Source organism: Callorhinchus milii, unplaced genomic scaffold (assembly GCF_018977255.1).
Source record: "Callorhinchus milii isolate IMCB2004 unplaced genomic scaffold, IMCB_Cmil_1.0 Scaffold22, whole genome shotgun sequence".
Taxonomy (NCBI): Eukaryota; Metazoa; Chordata; class Chondrichthyes; order Chimaeriformes; family Callorhinchidae; genus Callorhinchus; species Callorhinchus milii.
In genome coordinates, this window is record NW_024704763.1 from 3,127,077 (window position 1) to 3,140,221 (window position 13,145).

The window sequence follows — 13,145 nt, forward strand, 5'->3', positions numbered from 1 at the left end:
TTCCATGAGTTCAAAATGTTTAAAAATACCTATGGATTCTTGAAAAAAGGGGGTATGGGAAATAAAAGTGGGAATACACTGATAATAACAGCAATTATGTGACAATTTAAAAAGTTGAACATTTCAAAATATAACCAAGTATTATAGTATTTACACTTTTGAGAGTTATCTGAAAAGTAGTATTTGCCTCAGGCAAGTGCAAAAATGACAACATTTGATGAATAACTTCCCAGCAGTAAAAATTATTACCTAACAAACAAGAAAATCTTTGATCACAGCCATAAAACATACTGTTGATACTGGTCGCCTATAAATCCTCACAATTACCTCTACCGCACCTCAACAAAAGGTAAATGTGCTGTTAGAAAATATTTGCCATTTTAAGCAGAATGGGTTCGCTTCTTGTCCTCCCTCAACTTTTTGGTGACCAACCATATCTTAAATTTATTTTGTTGATCTTTACAAAAGCGTATCTTTCAACAGACAGAAGGAACATGCAGCATTCCTCAAGTTTGTGCAGTGAAACAGATCGGTGCTTCCCTGATAAGTTCAAGCTCCATAAGAATCCAAATTATTTGAAGAGGAGTGTGTCAATTGCTGAGAGGATTCACTGGTCTCTGAACAAGCTGTTTTCAAACTGAAGTGCTTTCATACAACGGCCACTAGATAAAAAAAAGTTGCCGTGTTTCACTCACAAAATACATAGTCAATTCACTTTACAGTATATTCTGTGAAGTGCTTTGAGATGTCCCAACGACATGGTAAGGCGCTATATCAAATGCAAGGATTATTATTATTGTTATTAAGTACCTGTGGTAAAAGTAAAAATTCTGAATTCCTTTCTAACAAGTTTGAGTGTATTCTCAATAGCTATTAAATGTAGAATTTGGAAGAAAGACACATTTTTTTAATCCAGCAAATTCACTTATAAACAAACCTGTGGACTAGTTTGGTTCTCAAAACTTTCCCCCATTTAAAAAGTAGTATTCTTTAAAATACTGGTTTAATATTTGAAAAATGTTCCACCACCCTAATGTATTTTGTTTACACTGGCTGAAAGCCATACTTCCCAGAGATGAGAGACACCACTCTGTTCTGATACTGCCCAGCTTGGCTCCTTCATGTAACAGGTGAAACCTGTCACCCAGTCATCACCTATCACAATGTCTCATGTCAGTTATCCACCAGAATTGGTACCAGGTCACTCAGTTCAGTTTTGTAGTAGAAAGTTATTCGGATGCCCTCCCAATACACAATGGGTAAGGCACCATCCAGTGTAGCACAGAACCTAACACACCAGAAGTCTTCAGGTTTGATTCGAGGTCTGTGCTGATTTAGATGGTCTCAGCTGGGACAGGCGGTTATGACCAAGTTATTATAATATCTATTTATTGATTTTTTATTGAAGTCATTATTACCCTGGAAAAGCAATCCGCCAATCCTCTAACAACCGGGTTCCTACTTACTGCTAGGTGAACAGAGGCGTGTGGAGTAAGGAAAGTGCCCAACACTTCGCCTTGCTTGGGAATTGAACTCAGGTCCTCTCGCTTGTGAGGCAAGTGCTTTAACCACTAAGCTTACAGGACTGCATTGCATAATAACTTTCAAAATGGAATTGATATTTACTTGATCAGAAAAAAATTGCAAGGCTATGGGGAAAGAGCAGGGTAGTGGAACTAATTGGATAGCTGTTTTAAAGAGCCAGCACAGAAAAGATGGGCCGAATGGCCTCCTTCTGTGCTGTAGTAGTCTATGATACTAATCTGAGAGTTTTGAAGCGTGTGAGAGATGTCCAGTGCTCAGTGGGTTAAAGCAGAAGGAAGTGTATTGTAGATTTGTGTAGGATTTCTGCTGCCCTGCTGCTCCTGGAAACCCCCAGATTAAAGTCAGCCATTTATATGCCACTGCCAAGTGGCCAACAGCCAGAATGATTAGTTAGTTTGCACACTACTGTTCTGTCAGCCTCCCTACACTTTAAAGATGCATCACTTTTGGCTTGTTTATATTAAGAATTCAAGACAACTACAAGCTAAAATCCCTAAACTGAATTAAATGGCACTGTGCAAATCCACCTGACAAGACTGCACAAGACATTTTTTGTGTGTGAAAGTTTAAGTACAAATCTGTTCACTTTGCAAACATGACTGAATCTCTACATTGCTGCTTTATTTCATATGGCACTGAGAGTCACAGGACTGAGTTGTTTTTTCACATAGTAATGTAGAAAGCGATTCAGAGACTCAAGTAAAACAATACCCTGCCATTGCTCATCTGTGTGGAGACCTGTAGATCAGTGGTTAGAGCACTCGCCTCACAAGCGAGAGACCTGAATTCAATTCCCGGCAGGGTGAAACTTTGGGCAAGTTTCCTTACTCCACACACCTGATAATAATCCCTCAAGAAAAAAAAGCAATAACAAATTGGTCACTTCAATCCACAACTGTTTGTGGGACAGCTGTGTGCAACTGGCTGCTGCGTTTCGTCCACAAATATATACAGTCAATTCACTTTACAATATATTCTGTGAAGTGCTTTGAGACATCTAGAAGACGTGAAAAGCGCTATATCAAATACAAGGATTATTATTATCTTAATTCCCCATTGTGGGACTTAAAATAATTTAACAGTAGTACAAATACAAACAGTTAAAGTTCCAGCTTTTGTCCTTAATGTCTCCTTTAATATTTGAGTAGAAACCAGGCTCACAGTAATCAAAGAGACCACCATTAAATATGTACATTTTTGTAGTGTGTTACCCTATTTATATCACAGGTTTGTTGCTGACATGGATTTCAAAAAGATGACAAGAATGGATATACATGCCATTGTCTTCCTAATAACAGCATCAAGCTGTTTCTTGAATGAGTGTTTGAACAGCAGCAGGACTAGAAAATGGATTACTACCTTAAGCTATTTGCTATCCTGTGTGAGGGGTGCTATCCAAATGAAAGTTGTTGTCGTTGTTACATTAATTGTAATACCAACGGATGCCATTTGTTGTGCTTTTTAAATAAACAAGAAAAGTGAACTGCAGTGATTATGAAATCCACACTTCTTAAGTATTGCTCTTTTTGCAAACATCATGGAGCTGCAAAGATTAACCAACTCATTAAAAATCACTGCTGTGTAAAATCATGAGTATGAGACAGTGAAGAGAGGGGTCACAAAACCATTGTCGTTTCTATTCCGACAGCATCCGAACCCCATGATTGGATTACACTCTGTAATTCACTGAGAGGTATCTGCTATCCTCTATGTATCATTCGCAGTTTACAGTATTGATTAGTGAGGTGCAGGGGGCAACACTGTGTGCAGGGTCTGGGCATTGAAAAGCACAGCAGTATGTCACAAAGCTAATGACCAGTGTCAGGTTTAACAGCTCCTTTTAATAAGGTGACACAATGATCACGCCCTTCTAGTGACCCTGTGAGACCAAGACACCATCACTTCAACAATAGACCAAGACACATCAAATCATCAAGTGCGTCTCATTTATCTCATTAATTCAGAATAAGGACAGAGAAGGAGCCACAGATCCATGGTCAAGATCCAGCAATTCCATTTAACTGCATTTTCACCCACAAAATACACAGTCAATTCACTTTACAGTGTATTCTGTGAAGCGCTTTGAGACGTCTCGAAGATGTGATAAGGCGCTATATCAAATGCAAGGATTATTATTATGATATTTTATGGAAAACAAGCAAGCCCATAACACTAAATTCCACTTAGTCTTAGAACGTGTAAAGAAATTTTTTTCTAAAAATTTAAGATCACAGAAAATTGTGGAAAAATTCTAAATTCGTCATAATTTCGAAACTAGATCTTTTTAAGAACTGCAGAAAACAGTCTAGTGACTTAGTGAAAATATTTGTAAAATAAATTAAAGGTTAAACCTGATCTTGCAGGAACTGCTGAAGGAAGCACTTTCTCTCAGATGGCAAAAGCATGTTTAAATTGGATCTGTATATTAAAAATCACTATTAATGTTCCTATGAGGTTTATGCTGAAATAAGAGTCTTTGAAGAGCAAATCAGTTCTCAGTATCCTTTTGAGCAATAAAATTAGCAGGAACTTTCATTCAACAAACCATGTACATTAGCTCTAGTTATGGAGCTTGGAAACATGACATTTACTTGCGCTGTAAGTTTGACAATTAATTGCTGCAATTTTGGCAGTGTATTCTAAATCACATTCAGCCAACACAGAAGAGCTGGTTCTTGGAGCAGTGTGCTTTGTACCTACTGTATTACGAATGTGATTGGTGTGAAACATGCTGCGCTTACTCCACTATCCTCTTATTAAAGCTCTCAGGATTTCAAGGAACTTTTAAATTGACTTTTTTAAAAATCTTTAATGAGTGCATTACTTCTGTTAATGTTTTTAAAACAGTCACATAACAGCTCTTAAAAACAAACAAAAATAACATACTGAAATTGACTGGGTTGGGGGGGTTCTTAGCAATGCTTGGCATCTTGGGGGTCCAACAATAAAGAGATATGGTGGGGGGAAGAAAGAGGATCTATAAATCGATAGAAATATCTTGAGTTTAGCTTCATGAAGCTAGTTGCTGTTGGAAATTATTTTGGAAAAAACAATTAGTTATTTTGGAAATAGCAACTTGTTTTCCTGAGATGTTTGGTGTTAGTATTTATAATAAATAGGTTTAATTTTACCAGTTGTATGATTCTATGTATGATTCTCATTTTCACAGACAAGTCATCACTGTCCTTCTACAGATGACCACTCTATAGAATGTGAGAATCAGAAAACAATTTTGTACACCGTGATTAATCTTATCTTGTAAATTTTATAACTAAACACTGTTGGTTGTTTCCCCTGATCTTTGCAACCTTGTATATTTTGCCTCCCTTTTGTTCTGTACACAGACTCCCGTCAATAGCCCGTCAGTTTAGATTTGAGATCTGGATATTATAGTCTCACAGAGCTGACAGTTTTATAAAGAGAGGGGTTAAACTGGGAGCAATTGCTGGGCAATATATAACTCTTCAAACAGATTTGGCTAAATGGTTTCTGGTTATAAATATTAACGGTCAGTGAGATCACAAAGCTGCCAAGTAGAGCTGATAATATTCAATTCATCATGACTTGTCCCTTCATTTACCCCCTGTCCACAGTGTGACAGAATATCCACTGAATCTTTTGACTATCTTGCCAGGAATAGAGGTCTGAATCTAGCTCCAAGGGGCTGCATGTGAATAAAGGTAGTCTTAAAATGACACATCATCATTCTCTCCACAGTGCACGCACCTGTACAACTAGCATCTCGAACCAATATTCGTATTAATATTAAAAATTATTTTATAGGTAAACCAGGAGTTCAGCAGTTCACACCTGTACCTGTGTTATCCTAGATTTTCTTGGCTAGTTTGTCACAGGGAGTTTAAAAGTGTGGAGCAAAATCTCCTACAGAGAAGGTAGATAGTTTTTTTTTAATCATTTACGCTTGAAATGACATTTGTTCCCTTTAAATTGCTCCTGTTCATTTTCTAAACATCTGGTTACAACATTGGTCGAAACCAAATGCATTCAACCTGGTGTGTTAAGCTGTAGGGCCAAACGAGAGGATCGTAATTAACAAATGGCAAATTTGTCTTTTGAAATTTTTTTTGTACACAGAATCTCTTCAGCGTGACTGACAGTTTTAAAATATATTCTTAGTTTGAATACAGGAAGTAACTTGTCAAGTAACTCAGCAAGCTCAGGAAAAATCCAATTAAGAAGATTAAAGTGGAACTATAGTTTTGAGATATCATGAGGAAATCTATACAGTCAACTCAGAAATAACAGCACAGAAGGAGCACCATCGAAGCTATTGTAATCCTAATACCTCTTTTGGAGCAATCTCTAAACCCAATTTTCTACTCATTATTCAACTTCTTTTACAATCATTTCTCCTTAAAGAATTATTCAATTCTGTTTAAAATATTTTACAAATTTAGGCAAGCCACCTTTATTGTAATAAACGTATCATCGTTTCAAGGAAACAGACAGACTCGCTGTAGTAACAAAAGACTAATGATTCCATTGTAGCTTAACCCCTCAATAAGAATTTCAATTTCAGCATGTTGCACACCTTTCCTATTGCGTGAGAAAAACCTTATTGTATCCTAAATAAAGGTACATTTTAAAAAGTAGAACTATAAGGGCATTCAAACTAAATAAAATACAAACAGGGATTTACTTTTGTATTATCAATGCCCAGCTGCTCAAATAAAGAGCCTGCATTGACAGCAAAAATGTTGTGCTGGCACAGCAAAAGACTAATGCATCCAGAACATTTATTTGCAAACTCAATTTCATTCATTGAACCATTTACAAAAAATGGCAGTAGGCGTAGGAACCCCAAGTTCAGCTTGAAAGGCAAATCTAATCTCACAAGAAAAATCTATAGTTTTTTTTGTTTTACATCTGAAGTGGCATGAGATAGTCTCCATCGGACTGAAGGTCAAGACATGACCCACTAAATCTTTCCATGGTCTCAGAGTTTTAGGAGCAAGGGGTCAAAATGACCTTCATTTTTCATAAACTAATGTAAATACCAAAAAGCACATAAAGCAAGCTATCAATGAGTTCCATCTGATCTCCGGCTGCCTCTCTAAGCTATTTCTAATATTAGTGTTTATGTTAATTGTAACAAATGCTTCATCCTTAGAGCTGCGGGGAGGCTATTTTTGATATAAACTGGGGGTTTTCAAGTGCTTTTGTTTACTATAATGCAAGACCAAAAATATTTTTAAAAAAATTAAATTAACCTTATTTCTATGCAGTAAATCAGTCTGCTGAGGCAACAGTACTGTCAGGAGAATATCAACACTCACAAGTGCACACTTTAAAAAGATGCCTAGTGTGGATGTGGTCAGAAAAAACGACAGAATATTTTAGGGTGATGACTTTTAAAATTATAGCAATATTTAATTAAAATTCTAAAAACTATTTAGAGTTTTTCCTTTTTGACAGTCTGCCAAATGCGGAAACCCAGTACTATGCTCCAACCAGATGGAGTTCTGCATATGCAGGACACCTACATACAGAAATTTCCCTGTGTCTAGAGAGAATATTATTATATTATTTATAATGCATCGAATTGGAGAGGCTTCACTCCCCAACTAGAACCCTATTTCTGAGACTGTTGATACTTTTGGGTGACTAGCCTTAGCACTCCATCCTGCCCTCTAACACCAAGAATGCAGCTCCCAATCGTCAATGTATTTAGCTTAATAGACATTTGAGAAAGTTGAAATTTTCATGGGTATTTCAACCATTGGGAATTATGTTCATTTCAAATCAATTTTATTTTTGCATAGTAGTTTGAGACACCTATTTTAGAGAAAGATGTTATATCAATGCAACTTGTTTTAGATACTAAAACAGCAAGTGACACTATCTGGAAGGTTGTGTTTGTGGACTGGGGGAGGTGGGGGGGTGATGATGGAACGACATGCTCTGATCCACAGATGTCACTTGTCAGCCTTATAACAAACAGCAGACCTGGCTAATACTTGGGAGCAAATTACCTTCCTAACCATGGAATAGTGAGCAGGGCAAAAGAAACCCTTAACAGGCAAGAAAAACAAAATCTAAAACTAAGGGGAAAAAGTTGTCATGCTAGATATAACACAATCCTCCGTTTACACATGGAATAACAGTAAGTAAGACTCAGAAATCCAAGGGACACTTGTCACTGCTTAAACACAGAATATTGATGGATGATGCTAGATTAGTCAACGCAAAAATAAACTGACAGGTTTTAAGTGTGGTACATGTCTTGCCATTCACTCCACAATTCATTTACCACTGCATTTGGAGAATCTGCCTCAGTTGGTCTGTGGGTAACATAATACAAAGCCATTTGCTGCTGTGATGCTTCAAAGCAAAATAACCACAGCAGGTGACACTCTATCTGGAAGGCTATGATGGGTGAGTGTGTGTCTATATGTGGGTGGGGGGCGTGGGGGTGTGTGGAAAGAGAGAGAGAAAAGAGAATGGTGACAGCTGATGATAGAACGACATGCTGTATACCACTCTGATCCACAGATGTCACTTTCCAGCCTTATGACAAACTGCAGGTCTGACAAGCAGGTCTACATTTCAGGACATTTCCAACTTTTCCCCCTCTTGTGACAGGCAACAAAATTGATTAAACCCAGCCTGGGATCTGACACTCCTGCATATTGCCTTCTATTTGTTGATTGCTATTGATTTTTCTTTGATACTTCATTTAAAAATCAATACGTGGAAAGAAAAATAGGCATGGTTTACACATACTTAAACATACTATTGTATGCAGCAGAGAGCTGGAGTTTTGGCTGGGTCCTGGCAGCCAATTATGAGAAAAGCTCTTAACAGGTGAAAGTAAGGGCTCCAGATCGATTTTCAGTTTTCTTTTCCAATCAGAGAAAGTGGCTATAAATTAGGGTTATCACTGTATTTTCCAGGATAACCATGAACCAAATAACTACTTTTTTAAATATAAAAATACTAAACCTGTTCATTTTTATTTATTAAGATAGAGGATTCATATTTGGAGAATGTCTAATATTACCGGGAGTTCATGCGTGTTCGAAGTTTCTTGGCCTTTTTCCTGGTTTTCTGCTTTTCTTCCCCATCCTTTATGGGTTCTGTCGGAATGCAGGTCTCGGTCACAATGTCTACAATGTATTTCTTGCAGGATAGGTGTTCCTGATGAAACAAAAGGTTTTTGATAATCAGTTGCTGAAGTAAACTTTCACCTTAAATAGAATTAGAATTTATCAAGCAACACATTTATTTTCTCTCTCTCCTGAACACGTTTTGGCTCATTTTTTCTTCCACCAGAGGCAAGTCAGCAGACATTGGGTTTCCTCTACTAACTCACTCTTGTGGCCATTATTCATGTATAAATCTTCACTGTGAGTGTTCAAGGTGGTTGTGTCAAGAGTTCCTGTGGGGTAGTGACACACACCCAGTTAGTTATCTGCACAACTTGATATTCATGAGTCACTTTCAAATCCTGTTGTGAACACTCCATTTTAGATCCTAATAACAGGCCAAACCCCATTATTACTCCTGATACTCCCCATTCAATATTAATTTTGTATACAAGTTTGGAAAGTTCTTAAATTCGATCTTGATTTAGGAGCCAGTTCTCTTTAAATGCTGAGAAAAACTGGAATCCAAATTAAGACTGAATTTAAGCATTTGCCAAAATTCTCCACACTATAAATATTTCTATGACAATAGTTTTAAGGATAAAGCATAGGCATGATGGTCTGAATGGCTTTCTTCTGTGCTGTAAAATTCTATGAATTTCAGGCTTCTGATCATTTCCTCTAGAGCTCTTTGGCACAGCAATTCTTGGTTCTGCTTATGGTTCCACCAGACAGGGCTAGGAATGCTCAATGACCCATATCTATGTAAATGGATTATCGGTACAATGCTCCATCAGGTATCAGGAATCACCTCACACTATTAGGAGCAGCTCAATTATCACTGCAGCTAGAGAGAACTAAAATGAGATGTAATGCTGAACAGGGGCTATGGGATTAAGAAGCTATTGAAAAAATGCTATATTCACTCTTGGTAGAATCTGCACATTATTATTATCTGCCCATCATTGACCAATAAATGTGCCAATTATTCAGTATTATCACCATCACATATGATCTCAACTAAAAGCAGTGAGAGCTGTTATCAGCCAAATAGAACTGAATAAAATAATTATTAATTGACACAATTTATTTAACCAAAAAATGACACTGAACCAATTTCAAAGCTACAATCGCATCTCAAAATTCAGTCTTGATCACCTAATACTGCATTTACAATAATAATCGCATAGCACCTTTCAATGACATTTAAATTAAATAAAAAGACATAATAAATGCAAGGATATTTTGCCTTTACTGGGGAATCTTGCAAATTAGACTCCCATCTGAACAACTGCCACCTTTAATTGTTGGTTTACTGATAGAGAGAACCAAGAAACCCAAGAAAGGAGCGATAAGTTAAAATACACACACAAAAAAGACATCCTCATCTCTCCATTTACACCAACACACAAGTCATAACAAGATACAATAAATCAATTCCACCTTTTTGCCTTAATACCAAGCCAATTGCTCCATCTGTAGAATCTGCCCATTTACCATCACCAGCATTGTTGTCCTCATACAATTCTGGTCAACTCACTTACACGTGAATGGGGGAGGTATGTAAAGAGCATTTACGTTTTCAAGATTAACATTGGTGTTGCTGAAATTACTTTTATTTATGAGTTAATAATTATAATAATAAACAAATAGATCAAATAGGGAAGTTAGAAGAAATTTCTTTACAGAGAGTAGTGGGAACGTGGAACATGCTACCACAAGGAGTTGTTGAGACAAATAGCATAGATGGATTTAAGGGAAAGCTAGATAGGTACACGAGGGAGAAAGGAATAGAAGTTTATGCTTGAAGGCTTAGTTGAGGAAGAGGAGGAGGCGGCTCATGTGAAGCATAAACACCGGTGTAGACCAGTTGGGCTGAATGGCCTGTTTCTGTGCTGAATATTCTAATGTACTCTCATGTATAAGAGACTCTTCAAATCAACTGTTCATTCATGTAAAAATTCAATTCAGCAAATCACAAAAGCTATTAACAATCTAGTTTTTCGGTCAGCTGGTTATTCCTGACCTCTCGCCACTTTTCTGTTGATGGTGAATTTGGGATTGGGAGCTCAGCAGTGGGAAATCCAGATTACCATCACCATGGTTTTCATCTACATATCTTAGAATACTATCTCCTCAATAGGAAGAATTTCTGCAACACAGGGAATTGCGTTGTGCCTTTCTCAAGGGATCTCGCATTGAAATAAACCAGAAATTAAAAGAAGGGAGTTCCTCCAAGATTGTTACCCAAGCCAAAACTCTTCCAGATAAATTAGTAATTTACTTTGTGGCAGTTTGTGGCATCTTTCTATGTACAAATTGGCTGCTTGGTTTGCCTACAAATACAGTCACTACACTTGATAGCAATTTCCTATGAAGTATTTTGACACATATCAACCTGGTAAAATCCAATAACAAATGCAAGGATTATTATTTATTATAAAATCCAGCTGCGTAAATTTTGAGGTGAAAGTAGACAGAATTGCAAGCATTTGTCATTTGATAAGAAGCTGTATGTGCTGCTGATGCAGTCCCCATGACTGTGCTGATATTGCAAGAATACCTCACAAAGTAACAAAATTACATTGCATAAATTCACAGTATTTAATAGTTTCTCTCACCCTCACACAGAAGGTCACAATTTTTTACAGACTCAAAATAATTAGAAATCTAAAATTTGCCAAATAAATTGGCAGACATTAAATGGAGAGGCAATATTTTTTGTTCATCTAGCAGCGCTTGACTTATTGCATTTACGAGTTTTGTTTGATAGGATATCACAAAATGTAAAATGGATTCTGAAGAAAGCCCACTGCGGGATGATTTAATGCAGATCTGATGGAGGACAGCATTCAGAGTATATCATTTCTCTCCCCCACCACCCCCCCCGAAAAAAAAGCAATAATACATTTTTTTTCACACATCTGTGTTACTGTCACAGTTCCAAAGCACTGTTATTTTATACTTGTTAAAAAAAAATACACTTGCACAACATAACATTCTCTGCACTGTGGGAATTAAAGGCATCTTACTACCTGAATGATCACAAGGTTCAACGTCCATCACACTGTGTGGCTTACATAGGAATAAAAGCATACCAATAGAGCGAGATCATCAAGAAGAACTGTCATGAGAACCAGAGGCACAAAATTCCACCTCTGAACATCAATTTTAGCTTAAAATTTAAGATCGCACAGAATTTGGAAAACAATTAAATCCAGTCACAATTTAGAAATAGTTCTGTTTCAGAACTGTGGAAAAACATGAGCGAATTTACCAACATGGTATTACAGGCTGAAACTGGATGGAATTCCATGCCTCAATGCTTTAGTTACAGAATAAGGGAAATACATTCATACTAAATTTACTCTCTTTCCCAAGAGTAAGAAATTATTAATGGAGCAGTAAATGTGGTGACTTCAGCATAAAATGGGATACCTTCTTCAACTGGTATGCCAGAATGCTGTACAATTGTGGGGGCAACAGAACTGATTCCAGATTCTGTCCCCACCCAACAACCACACCTTACAGTAGAATATCCACTGCTTGTAGTGGGGTTCATTAGATATCATCAGATGCAGAAGCCATGGCCAATTTTCTTCCTCCCTCCTACAATTCCTAGCCTGGTAATTTATACTTCTACTGCTGTGGGTGCAATCCTAGAAAGGGACATGTTTTACAACAACAAATAATTATCATTTGTAAAAGACAAAGATGCAGGTCAAATTGCTGTCCAAATGCAAATGCTCCATTGCCAGCCTCAGATTAGCACCTTTTACTGCACCAGTGCAATTTTTTCCATTTCTTGCTCTCTGCATCGCTGTCTCCACTGTAACTGGAATTGCCAATTCATGTTCAATTCAGAAACTGAACACAGACTGTTCAATGACCTCACATTAGGTCTATGACATTTAGTAGAGAACAGACTTTGATGCCATCAGCCTGGCTTCAAAATCAGATGCCAAAACACAATGAAACAATGCACAAAGAGAGAGGGATATTCATGTAGGTAGAGGAAACCGTAAAACAAATACACAGCTAAATATTTGAAAACGAGTTCCTGTGGCTAGTATTTAAAGCACAAATGGATTGAAAAAGTTGGAAAATTTTATGACACATGAATCAAATAATTTCTGTAGTTCTGGTCTGAATGCATGACCAAAACCTTTAAAATCTGCCTGCCTGAGACTGGGAGAGATGAAACATAACCACCCTGTCCACCTGCAGGTGTGGAACAGATTCAAGTAGTTATCACTAACACGATCTATTCACCATTGATGCTCCTGTCTAAAGTGATAGCTGAACAAAACAAACTAATCCCACTCTCTGAAATCTACACCCCTTCAGTAACAGAACATCTTCTCATATAAGATGACAAGTCGGCCAGCTGTCCCACAGCCACTTGGATGACAATTACAAACGGTCCATCTCAAGGATGGGCGTGATGAAAAATGGGGGCTGGAAGCAGCTATCCCAATTGCTCATCTCTGAATA

General features: G+C 37.3%; 1 protein-coding gene across 1 annotated transcript in view; it reads right to left on the reverse strand.

Moving 5' to 3' along the window:
- LOC103188285 (S-phase cyclin A-associated protein in the ER) overlaps positions 1–13,145 on the reverse strand; it is a 113,137-nt gene that overhangs the window by 62,818 nt on the left and 37,174 nt on the right. The window contains exon 17 of the mRNA XM_042343057.1: positions 8,567–8,703. Coding sequence (XP_042198991.1) covers positions 8,567–8,703 — 137 coding nt within the window. The remainder of the gene's footprint in view (positions 1–8,566; positions 8,704–13,145) is intronic.